Source organism: Zonotrichia leucophrys, chromosome 15 (assembly GCF_028769735.1).
Source record: "Zonotrichia leucophrys gambelii isolate GWCS_2022_RI chromosome 15, RI_Zleu_2.0, whole genome shotgun sequence".
Classification (NCBI taxonomy): Eukaryota; Metazoa; Chordata; class Aves; order Passeriformes; family Passerellidae; genus Zonotrichia; species Zonotrichia leucophrys.
In genome coordinates this window covers 3,514,656-3,527,470 of record NC_088185.1, presented here as the reverse complement: position 1 = coordinate 3,527,470, position 12,815 = coordinate 3,514,656, and the positions used below count along the sequence as shown (strand labels likewise).

General features: G+C 43.7%; 1 protein-coding gene across 1 annotated transcript; it reads right to left on the bottom strand.

Annotated features, from left to right (window-relative positions):
- Window positions 1-551: 551 nt before the first annotated feature.
- Window positions 552-11,886, bottom strand: ALDH2 (aldehyde dehydrogenase 2 family member). Its single transcript, XM_064726736.1, has 13 exons — window positions 11,704-11,886; window positions 10,339-10,443; window positions 9,262-9,402; window positions 9,018-9,097; window positions 8,544-8,655; window positions 8,010-8,138; window positions 7,508-7,621; window positions 7,098-7,200; window positions 6,297-6,481; window positions 5,874-6,038; window positions 4,115-4,272; window positions 2,333-2,447; window positions 552-1,125 (listed from the first exon to the last, which is right to left on the bottom strand). The coding sequence occupies exons 1-13, from the start codon at window positions 11,824-11,826 to the stop codon at window positions 1,093-1,095; spliced, it is 1,563 nt and encodes a 520-aa protein (XP_064582806.1). The 5' UTR covers window positions 11,827-11,886; the 3' UTR covers window positions 552-1,092.
- Between the last annotated feature and the right edge of the window lie 929 nt (window positions 11,887-12,815).

Genomic DNA, 12,815 nt, shown 5'->3' with positions numbered 1-12,815 from the left:
GGCAGCTCTAAAAGCGCGACGGCAACGGGAAAGACCCCGCGGGGCTTTCGACATAGGCAGCGCTTTGTGATGACGTTATAATCACCGCGCCTCTGGGGGCGGAGCGAAGTGAGGTAGCTCCGCCCCTAATCGGAGGGGCGGGACAAAGCGAAGTCTCGCGATATCTCGGTGGGCGGGACCTACCGGAGGGAATTGCCGCCCGTCGGGTCCGGGAGCTCTCGCGAGAACTCGGCGCGCACGCCGGGCTGAGGGGACGAGTGGGTCCAAGTCTCGCGAGATCTGAGGGGAATGGCCGCCCTCGGGGCCGTGAGGGGAAGCGGCCATGCAGGAGCTGCGCTGTGCCCTCCGCTCCTCCCCAGACATCACAGCATGGCCGTGCCTCCCACGGCAGCCCCACCGCCCTCAGTCAGGCCCAGCCCCCGCTCACTCCTCCAGCCGGAGTGTCCCTGTCACATCAAGGCAGCACAGAAAGAGCAAACCCTTAAAAATAACGGGTGAAGGAATTCGTGTGTGCTTGGGCTCACTGGCACAAACCTCCCACAAAAGTAGGGTTGAGTGCATTGAGGCAAGAAATGTTTATTTGGAGTGGCTACAACCAGCAGGACGGAACAAAACAAACACTTTTCCCTCAGATTTCACACTGCTCCCTGCCCAGGTACACATCGAACTCAATTAATTCCCTTTGCTCACAGAAAATAAACACAGTTCATAGAACAAGGGTTATAAACCTAGCTCTGTAAGACTGTTATTTTCTATTCTATAAATCCTTCTAGACTAAAGAAGCATTTAAATGATTTATTGGGAAAAAGAAGCTTATTTATCACACCTCTCTCCTCTGGGTGACTGCACCCACACAATACATTCCCAAAATAACCATCCCACCTTGGTAGTGCTCAGCCAGCTGCATTTGGTATTTTAAAAAGATAAAGCCAAGCAGGTTTGTTTCTTTTTTTAACAAAAGCTCCTTTAAACACCTAAAAAACCACCTCTTAATGCAGAGCTACGTAATTGTGCATACTAAATTTTCTGTCTTGAGCTTTCCTCATGAAGCTGCAAAATCATTTTCAAATCTGTGGAGAAGGTTGCTGTCCTTTAGGAGTTTTTCTGTGGAATTTTGATTGTCACCTAGGGATAAAGAAAAAAAGGAAAAAAACAGGGAAAGTTACAAGTTTGGTTTTTTTTTTGTCTTTGCAGGGGTATTCACTGGAATGGTGAGAAGCAGGAGAAAAACCAGTGTATTGAAAAGCTCAAGGTTTGGGGGTTCCAGCCCTCAGCAATGGCACAGGGACATTTGGAGCTGCAGCAGAGGGTGGGGAAGGCATTGCCTGCAGGAAATACTCAAATACTCACATTTTTCACCTCCACATAGGAACTACTCACATTTTTCACCACCACATAGGAACTACTCACATTTTTCACCACCACATAGGAAATACTCACATTTTTCACCACCACATAGGAACTACTCACATTTTTCACCTCCACATAGGAACCACTCACATTTTTCACCTCCACATAGGAACCACTCACATTTTTCACCTCCACATAGGAACTACTCACATTTTTCACCTCCACATAGGAACTACTCACATTTTTCACCTCCACATAGGAACTACTCACATTTTTCACCTCCACACAGGAACTACTCACATTTTTCACCACCACATAGGAAATACTCACATTTTTCACCTCCACATAGGAACTACTCACATTTTTCACCACCACATTGGAACCACTCACATTTTTCACCTCCACATAGGAAATACTCACATTTTTCACCTCCACATAGGAACTACTCACATTTTTCACCACCACATTGGAACCACTCACATTTTTCACCTCCACATAGGAAATACTCACATTTTTCACCTCCACATAGGAAATACTCACATTTTTCACCTCCACATAGGAAATACTCACATTTTTCACCTCCACATAGGAAATACATTTTTCACCTCCACATAGGAACTACTCACATTTTTCACCTCCACATAGGAAATACATTTTTCACCTCCACATAGGAACTACTCACATTTTTCACCTCCACATAGGAAATACTCACATTTTTCACCTCCACATAGGAACTACTCACATTTTTCACCTCCACATAGGAAATACTCACATTTTTCACCTCCACATAGGAACTACTCACATTTTTCACCACCACATAGGAACTACTCACATTTTTCACCTCCACATAGGAACTACTCACATTTTTCACCTCCACATAGGAACTACTCACATTTTTCACCTCCACATAGGAACTACTCACATTTTTCACCTCCACATAGGAACTACTCACATTTTTCACCTCCACATAGGAAATACTCACATTTTTCACCTCCACATAGGCCTCCAGGCCGTACTCCCCCAGCTCCCTCCCGTTGCCAGAGGCTTTGTAGCCCCCAAAGGGAGCCTGGGCTCCAAACACGTCGTAGCAGTTGATCCTGGAAGGAAAAGGGAAGGTGAGACAGCTCAGGGAACAGCACTAAATAAATAAATATCTATTTTTTAATCTATATTTAAAAAATCTATCCAATATCTATTAAAAATCCATCAAATATCTATTAAAAATCCATCAAATATCTATTAAAAATCCATCAAATATCTATTTAAGGAACCTATCAAAAAATCTATAAAATAGCTATCCCAAAATCTATGAAATATCTACTACAAATTCTATGTCTTTAAAAATCAATAAAAATCTGCATTAAAAAAAATCAATAAAAATCTATACAAAAAAATCTATAAAAACCTATATGAAATTTGATAAAATATCTGTATAAAAATCTATTAAAAATCTATATAAAAATGTATAAAATATCTATATATAAATAAATTCATTTAAAAAATCAATAAAAATCTATAACATAAAAATTATATAAAAATATATAAAATTATAAAAATATATTATACAAAAATTATTAAAATATCTTATAAAAATGTATAAAATATATTAAAAATCTATAATATATCTATATTAAAAATCTATAAAATATCAATATAAAAATATATAAAATATCGATATAAAAATCTATAAAATATCTATATTAAAAAAATCTATAAAATTCTAACTATAAAAATCTATAAATATCTTTATAAAAATCTATAAATATCGATATAAAAATCTATAAATATCATATAAAAATCTATAAAATATCCATATTAAAAAATCTATAAATATCCTTATTTAAAAAATCTATAAACTATCTGTATAAAAAATCTATAAAATATCTGTATAAAAGCTATAAAAATCTATCAAATATCTATAGAAAAATCTATCAAATATGTATATAAAATCTATAATTATCTTAATATTAAATTATTAATACCTATATAAAAAATCTAATAACATATCTATTTAAAAAATCTATTAAACTATCTTATAAAAATCTATTAAATCATCATATAAAGCTATTTAAAAATCTATAAATGTCTATAAAAAACTATTAAATATCTACTAAAAAACTATTAAATATCTATTTAAAAATGTATTAAGTATCTATTAAAATATGTAAGTAGCTATTAAAAAATCTATAAAATATCTATTAAATATCTATTAAAAATCTATTAAATGTCTATTTTAAAATAATCTATTAAATGTCTATTTTAAAATAATCTATTAAATGTCTATTTTAAAATAATCTATTAAATGTCTATTAAAAATCTATTAAATGTCTATTTTAAAATAATCTATAAATACCTATTTAAATTTAATACTATTTAAAGTTATAAATACTATTTAAGTCTATAATACTATTTAATCTATAAATCATAAAACTATTCGATATCTATTAAAAACCTATAAATATCTATTAAAAACCTATAAATATCTATTAAAAATCTATAAATATCTATTAAAAATCTATAAATATCTATTAAAAATCTATAAATATCTATTAAAAACCTATAAATATCTATTAAAAATCTATAAATACCTATTAAAAATCTACAAAAACAAATGCCTATAAAAAGTACACTCCAATGTTACCGAGTTCCCGTTACACCTGAAGTTCTGCTGTGACCCTGAGCAGAGCCCAAGTCAAACTGACCCCAAACCGAGGCCCAGAGTGCCAGGGAATGCCCAGGGGGTGCCAGGGGGTGCCAGGCTCACCAGACAGTGCCAGCCCTGAGGCTGTGGGACACGAAGTTGGCTTTGTCCAGGTCCCTGGTGAACACGGCGGCGGCCAGGCCGTACTTGGAGTCGTTGGCTCTCTCGATCACCTCCTCGATGGTTCTGAACTTGAGGATCTGCATCACCGGCCCGAAGATCTGCAAGGAGCCAAAGCAGAGGGAGGAACACACAGAGCAACCGGGGCTGGGACTGCCTGAGGGCCCACGGGGTGAGGGGGGATCACGCTGACAACGTGTGCTTAGAAGGCTTACATTATATTATATTATATTATATTATATTATATTATATTATATTATATTATATTATATTATATATTGTGTATTATACATAATATATTATACATTATATATACTATATTATATATACATACTATATACTATATATATAGTATACACTATATACTATATACATAGTATATACTACTATACTATATAGTATATATATACTATATATATACTATATATATACACTATATATATACTATATATATACTATATATATACACACTATATATACTATATATATACTATATATATACTATATATATATATACTATATATATACTATATATATACTATATACAGATATATATTATATCTGTATTACATATGATTTATTCTATATTACATATATTACATTTTATATTTTATATTATAGATAATACATAACGCAAAATATATAATATAGAATATACTTTATATATTATATTACACATAATATATTATACATTGTATATATACACTATTCTGTATTACATATTACATATGATATATTCTATATTACATATATTATATATTATATTTTATAGATAATCTATAATACAAAATATAATATAAATAATATAAAATATAATATATTTTATATTATATATTATGCATAATATATTATACATTATATAATATTTATATGTTATACAATATATATTATATAATATATATAATTATATATTATAATACATTGCATTTTATTATGTTATATTCTTATATTTTTTATTATATTTTATGTTTTATTACATTAAGTTTTACATTTTATTTTCTATTACATTGCATTTTATATAATATATTACATTATAATATATATTACATATAATATAATACATAATATATAATATATAATATATAATATATAATATATAATATATAATATATTGTATATACTATATAATATATAATATATAACATGTTACATGTTACATGTTATATATTAATTATATATTATATATAATGCTATACCAAAGAATACAGAAAGGATCCAGACAGAAGGCTAAAAAATACTCATGAAAATTTCCTGACTCTCTCCTCAGTCTGACACAGCTTGGCCCCTGATTGGCCAATGAATAAAAACAATTCACATGAAACCTCTGTTGGATAAACAATCTCCAAACCACATTCCAAAGCAGCAAAACACAGGAGAAGCCAATGAGATAATATTGTTTCCCTTTTTCTCTGAGGCTTCTCAGCTCAATAAAAAAAGCTGTTTATAGATACAATTTGAGATTTAAAATACTACTTAAGAATGCTTAGCTCCTCCCCCTAAGTAAAACATCTCACAGTAAAATATTGTCATTTTATCAATAATGCCATAAACCTCAACAGCTCATTAACAAAAATATCCCCCTAAAAGAAATAAGCTATAAAAAAATAAAAACCACTGCTCCACCTAGTTTTAACAGCTATTAATGGAAATAAATGCATTTGTTCCATCTCCCCCTGCCAGCTGCCGGTGCTGCAGCACTCACCTCCTCCCTGGCGATGGTCATGCTGTCCTGCACGTCCCCAAACACCGTGGGCTGGATGAAGTAGCCCCTGTCTGCAGCGGGGCTGCCACCACACAGCAGCTTGGCTCCCTCCTTCTGGCCCGTGCTGATGTAGCCCAGGATCTTCTTGAACTGCTCCTCATCCACCTGAGAGCCAGCAGGGACAAACAGCTCAGCTGCCCTGCCGTTCCTCCCTGCAGCAGCTGCCAGGCAAGCTCCAAAGGGAAATGGTCATTTCTAAATGCCAAGATTGTCCCACTGGCTCATTAACCCCTCCCTCCTGCACCAGTGCTAACGGGCTCAGTTCAAACCAGGTTAATCAACAGATCCCACTCTAATCTCCACAGGGACTGAAGATTGGGACAATTTCATGAGGTAACAGCTCAGGGCTCTTCCTGCTCCCACCTGAGGGCCCTGCTCGGTTTTGAAGTCAAAGGGGTTCCCAACCACCCTGGCCTTGGCCTTCTCCACACTCCTCTCCACAAACTCGTTGTAAATGTCCTCCTGCACGTAGGTCCTGGAGCCAGCACAGCAGCACTGCCCTTGGTTGAAGAACAGGGCAAAGTGGGCTTGATCCACAGCCCAGTCCACTGGGAAGAGAGAGAGAAAACAAATAAGCAAACAAAGCCAACCAGACCTGGGACTGTTTCAGCACATTTATCACAGAGGCTGCTGGGGATACAAAGTCCTTTCAGTTGACAGCATTTGCCATGGGTTGGAGGGCAGGAGTTGCAGATTTAATTCTTTATTAAAGCACCCCAGACTAGAGAAAGATATCCAACCCGAGGCAGGTTACAGTTCTCATTGGAAATTATCAGGTGTTAAGGATGAATTTTCTTCCTTACTTAACTGCTCAGTTAAGTGAGTGTTGGCTCATCGAGGCCAAAAATGAGTTTATATACAAGGGATGAGGGGAGCAGCACTTCATGGAAGAAAAGAGTGGTGTGCTCCAAGAGAAATGAAAAAGTGGGGTAAGGACTGGAGGAAGATACTGAAACAATTCTTTTTTTTTTGTTGATAGGTGAACTACCCAGCGCTGGGAAAAGCAGTGGGAGTGGTGAGTGCTGATACACAAATGCAGCAGAGCGGTGGTGTCAGGGCCAGAGCCTCACACTGGAGACCTTTCCTTCCTTTCCCTTTGCCCTCCAGCTCTGGAAGCAGCCAAGGTAAAAGGCACAGATCAGACATTCCCCAGCAGCCACTCACTGTCTGCATCAGACAAGATGATATTGGGGCTCTTCCCTCCGAGCTCCAGGGTCACCCTCTTGAGGTTGCTCTGTGCTGCAGCCTTTTGGATCAGGTGTCCAACCTGCAGGGAGGGCAGAGCAGGTGTTGGAATTAACTCCCATCAGCACCAGGCTTTACATCTCACTCAGCATTTCATGCTAATCCTCATTGGCAGGGCTTTGAGTTTCACCTCCAACAAGAAACAGCTCGGGGGAAGCAACAGGAAATATTCTAAAGAATCAAATCAGAACAAAGGAGTCTTAGCTAATGCAAACATACATTTCATACCCTGGAATCAGCTCTGAGTGAGGTGCAGAAGGCAAAGCACCTGCAGTATTTCAGCAGCCATGGGCCATTCCATGGTGCCAGGGCTCAGGGCGCTCCCTTACCTCGGTGGAGCCGGTGAAGGCGACTTTGTCAACGTCCATGTGGGAGGAGATGGCAGCTCCTGCCGTGGGGCCATAGCCAGGGATGATGTTCACCACGCCCGGGGGGAATCCAGCCTGGCAGGACACAGCAGCATCATTCCTCTGCCACAGCAAGGCTTCCACTGCCCTCCTGTGTCTGTGACAGCCTTCACTCCTCTGATTCCTCCTTTCATCTCCCAGGGCTTCATTTTAACGCTGTTTGCAACAACCAGGACGATTCCTCTCCCCACCCCACATCCCAAGCACAAGTTGAAGGTGTGAATACACACGGGAATACAGATATATGTTCACTTTCTGAAGTTCATTATGCAATCAAACCTCAAAGAGTCCTTCCCTAATCAAGACTTACATCATCTGCACATGCAGATGAATATGAACAACATATGAACAAGAGAATTTTTTTGATAAATCAACCCAGCCCTTCCCTGCTCCTGCAGTGATGGAATCCTGGCCTCATCCTCACCTCTTTGATCAGACTGGCCACATAGAGAGCAGTCAGGGGGGTTTGCTCTGCCACTTTCATCACAACCACGTTGCCAGTGGCCAGGGCAGGCCCCAGTTTCCATGCTTGCATCAACAGTGGGAAGTTCCACTGAAAAACAAGGAGAAATTAAAAGTTTCTGATCAGTCAGTAATGAACCGGAGCTCCACTCAAATCAACACTTTGGGAAGAGTCTCGGATTTTTCCTCATCACACAAAATTTTGGAGTTAATTCTAGGCAAGAATTTAAACTTAACTGTGGTTCTGAGTCAGATAATTCCTATAAATGAGCTTAAAACCCCCTTTTTTTTTTTTCTTTTTTTTTTTAATCAGCAGAGCCCATGAAATCGAGGCAGTTCTGGTCTCCCAGGGTGGGTGAGGTGAGAACCCTCCCAGCTGGTGCAAGCCCAGCTTTGTTCAGCCTGGCAGGAAGCAGAGTTTGGCAACAGAGGGGAACCCAGAGTGCAACCCTGAATTGTTGCAGCCCTGCAGGAGCTGCTGCTCCTCTTTACTCACGGGGATGATTTGCCCACAGACTCCCACGGGCTCGTGCCTTGTGTAGCAGAAGAAGTCTCCATCTAACGGGATGGTTTTGCCATGGAATTTATCTGACCAGCCTGCAAAGTATCTGCAAACAATAACAAATTGGTCACTGGAATTAAAACAAGTCTGCTGCCAACAGAAAATAAAAGAGGATTCCTCTGTTTCAGTCCCAACTCAGTGCAGGTATTTCCCACACAGGTGATTTAAAGAATGGACAGCAAATAGAAATATTTGTGTGCTAACAGATCACCACCACCTGTGTGACTTGGGGAGGTCAGAGTAGCAAAAAGCAGAAACAAAAGAAAACAGTAGAAGCAGAAAGTAAACCCAAAATGTCTGATATGAAACCATCATAGATCAGACTCAGATCCCACAGCCCCTGAGTGTGGAGGTGGCTGAACCTGCAGAGCCTCAGCACCATGGCCCAGCTGTGGCCTCCAAACCCACCTGAGACATTTGATCACCATGTCCAAGTCCACCAGGTAGGAGATGGCGTAGGGTTTGCCATTATCCAGAGTTTCCAGGGCCTGCAAAGACAGCAGAGTTCCCTGAGGAGCTGGGGGGGAACCGAGTCAGTTCTCAGTTCGCAGCCTGCCCTGTCTGTTGGATTTTTGCAGAAGTGCCTCCCCACCCTCTGTGGGTGTGAGCTGGGGGTGAGGAGCGGGCACAGCCCCGCGGGTCCGGCACTCACGGCCAGGTAGGCGCGGTCCCTCTCGATCAGGTCAGCCAGGCGGTTCAGCAGCTTGCCGCGGTGCGATGCATCCATCCTCCTCCAGGGCGAGCCCAGCCGGAACGCGGCCTGGGCCGCCTTCACCGCCTTGTCCACATCTGCCTGCGGGGGAGCGCGGCAAAGGCTGAGCGAGGAGTAACCAGCGCCGCTCCCTCCCTCTCTGCACACAACAAACCCTCCCTGCCCTGCCGGAGAAAGCTGCCCGAGGCCAGGCAGCACCGGGGGCTGCTCCTGCCGGGCTCCGGGGGAGAACCTGCGGTCCCAGGGCAGGGGAGCACCCCGGGCCCTTCCCCAGGAGCACCAAGCTCAGCACACCCTGTGAGGACACGGCTTCCCCATCGTGAGCAGGAAGCAGCAGCAGTGGCAGAGGAGCAGATGGGTGCAGCAGCTGTGCAGCCTCTGCCTGTGCTCAGCCTCTCTTATTTCAGCTACACAGAGCGCAAATATCATCAGGTTATTTCTGCAATGTCACCTGCTGGGTTAATATTTGCATCCTAGAATGAGGCATGGAAAAAGCTCTGGAAGTCTACTTTGGGCACTTTTTCACAATCCAGTCCAAAGGAGTTTTCTCCTGGATCAGCTGTCTCTGTTCCACGATTTTGTCCTGCCAGGGCATTTGCTGGTTCCCACCTGGTTCTCTGTCCTGGCTTGCTGCAATGGTCTCGCCAGGACAAGCCAGAGAAGCAAACAACAAAGGGTTTCCCTCACTCTCCCCTCCCTTGGGGAACACACACAGGTTTCCAGACTGTAGGAAAAACCTCAAATTGCTGGGAAACACCACCTCAGCTCTGCCACAGACTCCAGGAGCACCTTGCATAAGGCAGGTGATGATTACTGACTTTATTCCCCACCGTTTCTTTTTTTTTAAGCAGTAGCCAAGCAAGGACACGAGCAGCACTCGGTGTGGCGTCTGCACAGATCAGACACTGCTGCAAACACGGAGCTGCCCAGGTGGGACAGGGGGTGGTGCCTTCCCCTGCATCCCCTCTGGAGCTGCTCCCACGGAGAACAAACCCACGGCAGCCCCACAGCGCTCACCTTATCGCCCTCAGCCACCTGGCAGATGACTTCTCCCGTGGCTGGGTTGACGGTGGGGAAGGTTTTCTTGCTGACTGCATCGTGCCATTCGTTATTTATGAAAATCTGCAAGGAAAAGCCAAGCAGGGTGAGCCCAGGGGAATCAGGGAGAGCTTTGCTTCTTTGATGGCATCTGAGGAGCCTGGTTAATTAAAACTTGACTTGTGTGGGCTCCAAACCTGCAGCAATATGAAGGAGATACTTTAGCCTAAAAGCACACAACACAGCCTCGAGTGAATAAAGGAATTCACAGCTCAGCAAACAGCACGTGAGCTGGAAGAGCTTCCCATCTTGGTGGGTCCTTGTGAAAGCTGGAATCCTGGCTGGGGCTGTGCAGGGACAGCTCAGGAGACTGAGGAGTGGGAAAATGCTTTAGGCACAGACAGTACAGTGAGCTGATTTTGTCCAGAGCACCAGAGCTTTTACAGGATTTCTTATGAGTCTTAAGGATCTTTCCCAATCCAAATAATTCTGTTATTTCCCAGATTAACCAACTTTAGGCTCCCCATGCACCAGAACCAGGTGCTAACAGCAGCTTTTTACCAACTCTTTCTTTCTAAGGTTAATTTTTTTTTTTTTTCAGGTCTGTGGCAAGAGAATGGGAGTGCAAAGATCGCCGTGCTCGCCAAGCACTTGCAGAACACCCAGACAACCACCAAGAGCCCGGGCACGGCCACCGGGGAAGGAGTGGCCGGGTGCCTTGGCACGCACCTGGCACAGGTGATCCCACAGGGTTTTCCTGGAGCAAGGGTCCGCTCTCTGCAGATAACCAGCCAGGCACCCTCCCGTGCCCTTGCCCGGAGTGTTTTCCTTGTGTTGTTGAATTGTTGAAGGCAGCGAGGGAAGGGGGCAGAGCCGCGCGGCGATGGGAAACACACACACACACACACACACACACACACATACATACACACACATACACACACACACACACACACACACATACACACATACACACACACATACATACACACACACACACACACACACACACACACACACCCACACACACACACACACACACACACACACACACACACACACACACACACACACACACACACACACACACACACACACACACACACACACACACACACACACACACACATACACACACACACACACACACACACACACACACACACACACCCTGTGCCTGCGGCTGCACCCAGGGTTCCTCTTTTCCTTGGGCCCGAACCCGCGGCTGCTCCGGGCTCAGCGCCACCCGGGCCGGTCCGGCCGCGCACGGAGCTCGCTCGGCGGACACGGAAGCCCCGAACCCCCGGCCCGGCGCGGTGCCCCGGGCTCCCAGCGCGGCCCTACCTTGCTGTAGGCGACGTCGGGGCGCGGGTTGGGCGCCGGGATGGGGGAGGCGGCAGCGGCCGAGAAGGGAGCCCGGAGCAGGGCCGGGCAGAGCCGGGAGCCGCGCACCGCCGCCCGCAGCATGCTGAGCTCAGCTGGGCCGGGCCGGGCCCCGCACGCCGGGACAGCCCCGCTCCGCCCGCCCCGCTCGGCACCGCCCACCGCGGCTCCCTCGGCACGGCCCCCGCAGAACCAGCCTGGGGGCCTTGGCTCCTATGGAAAAGGCTGATCCAGCTCGCTTCGAGCAGCGCAGCTTGGCTTGGCTCGGCTCGGCTCAGCACGGTTCGGGTCGGTTCAGCTCTGTTCGGTTCAAGTCAGGCTTGGTTTGGTGCACAGGGGGTGCCTCATCCGTGTCCAGCACTGTCCCTGTCCCGTCTCTGCCGTGTCCCAGCCCATACCCAGGGAACTTTGTGGCTTGTTGCAGGCAACAACCAGGAAAAAAGAGGAAAAAAAACCCCCAGAAACATCTCTGCTGAGCTGGTTATTATTGCAGGAAGGTGATGAGGGAGAATTTGGGGACCTGGACTCTCGGTTCCATGGATATGCCACCATTACCGTCCACCCAGGCACCCAAAAGCCCCTCCCGTGTGCAGGGGCAGTGGAACAAAGCCAGGGAAGTGCTTTCACAACAGGGAGTTTCTGGGTGAATGCAAATGAGAGGCTTTGTGAAATCGCTCCCAACAATGGCTAAAGGCCTTTTTTTTCTGGTTTGTTTTAGATGCCTTGTGCAACTTCAGCGTGTCCAAGTGCAGGGAACAGAGGTGTGCTCGGGTTATCATCACAAAGAAAGCCACAGACCAAAAATACAGAGAGGTTTTAAACCTCTGAAAAAAAAGACCTGTGGTATTACCCTGTAAAAGAGACTCAGTGAGGAGTCTGTGAAGGGTGACAGGGATGGCTCTGGTTTATTAAAGGGGACAGAAAAAATGTACAATATTTGAGTTCAGGAGTGGTTTCACCGACTGTCCTGGACATCCCAAGCTGCTGAAATTCTTGCTGGAGGTTCCAGCATTTGCACTTTCCGGGCATTTCTCTCCTGTCCAGGGCAGTATCAGCCCAGTTGAGCAGGGAGG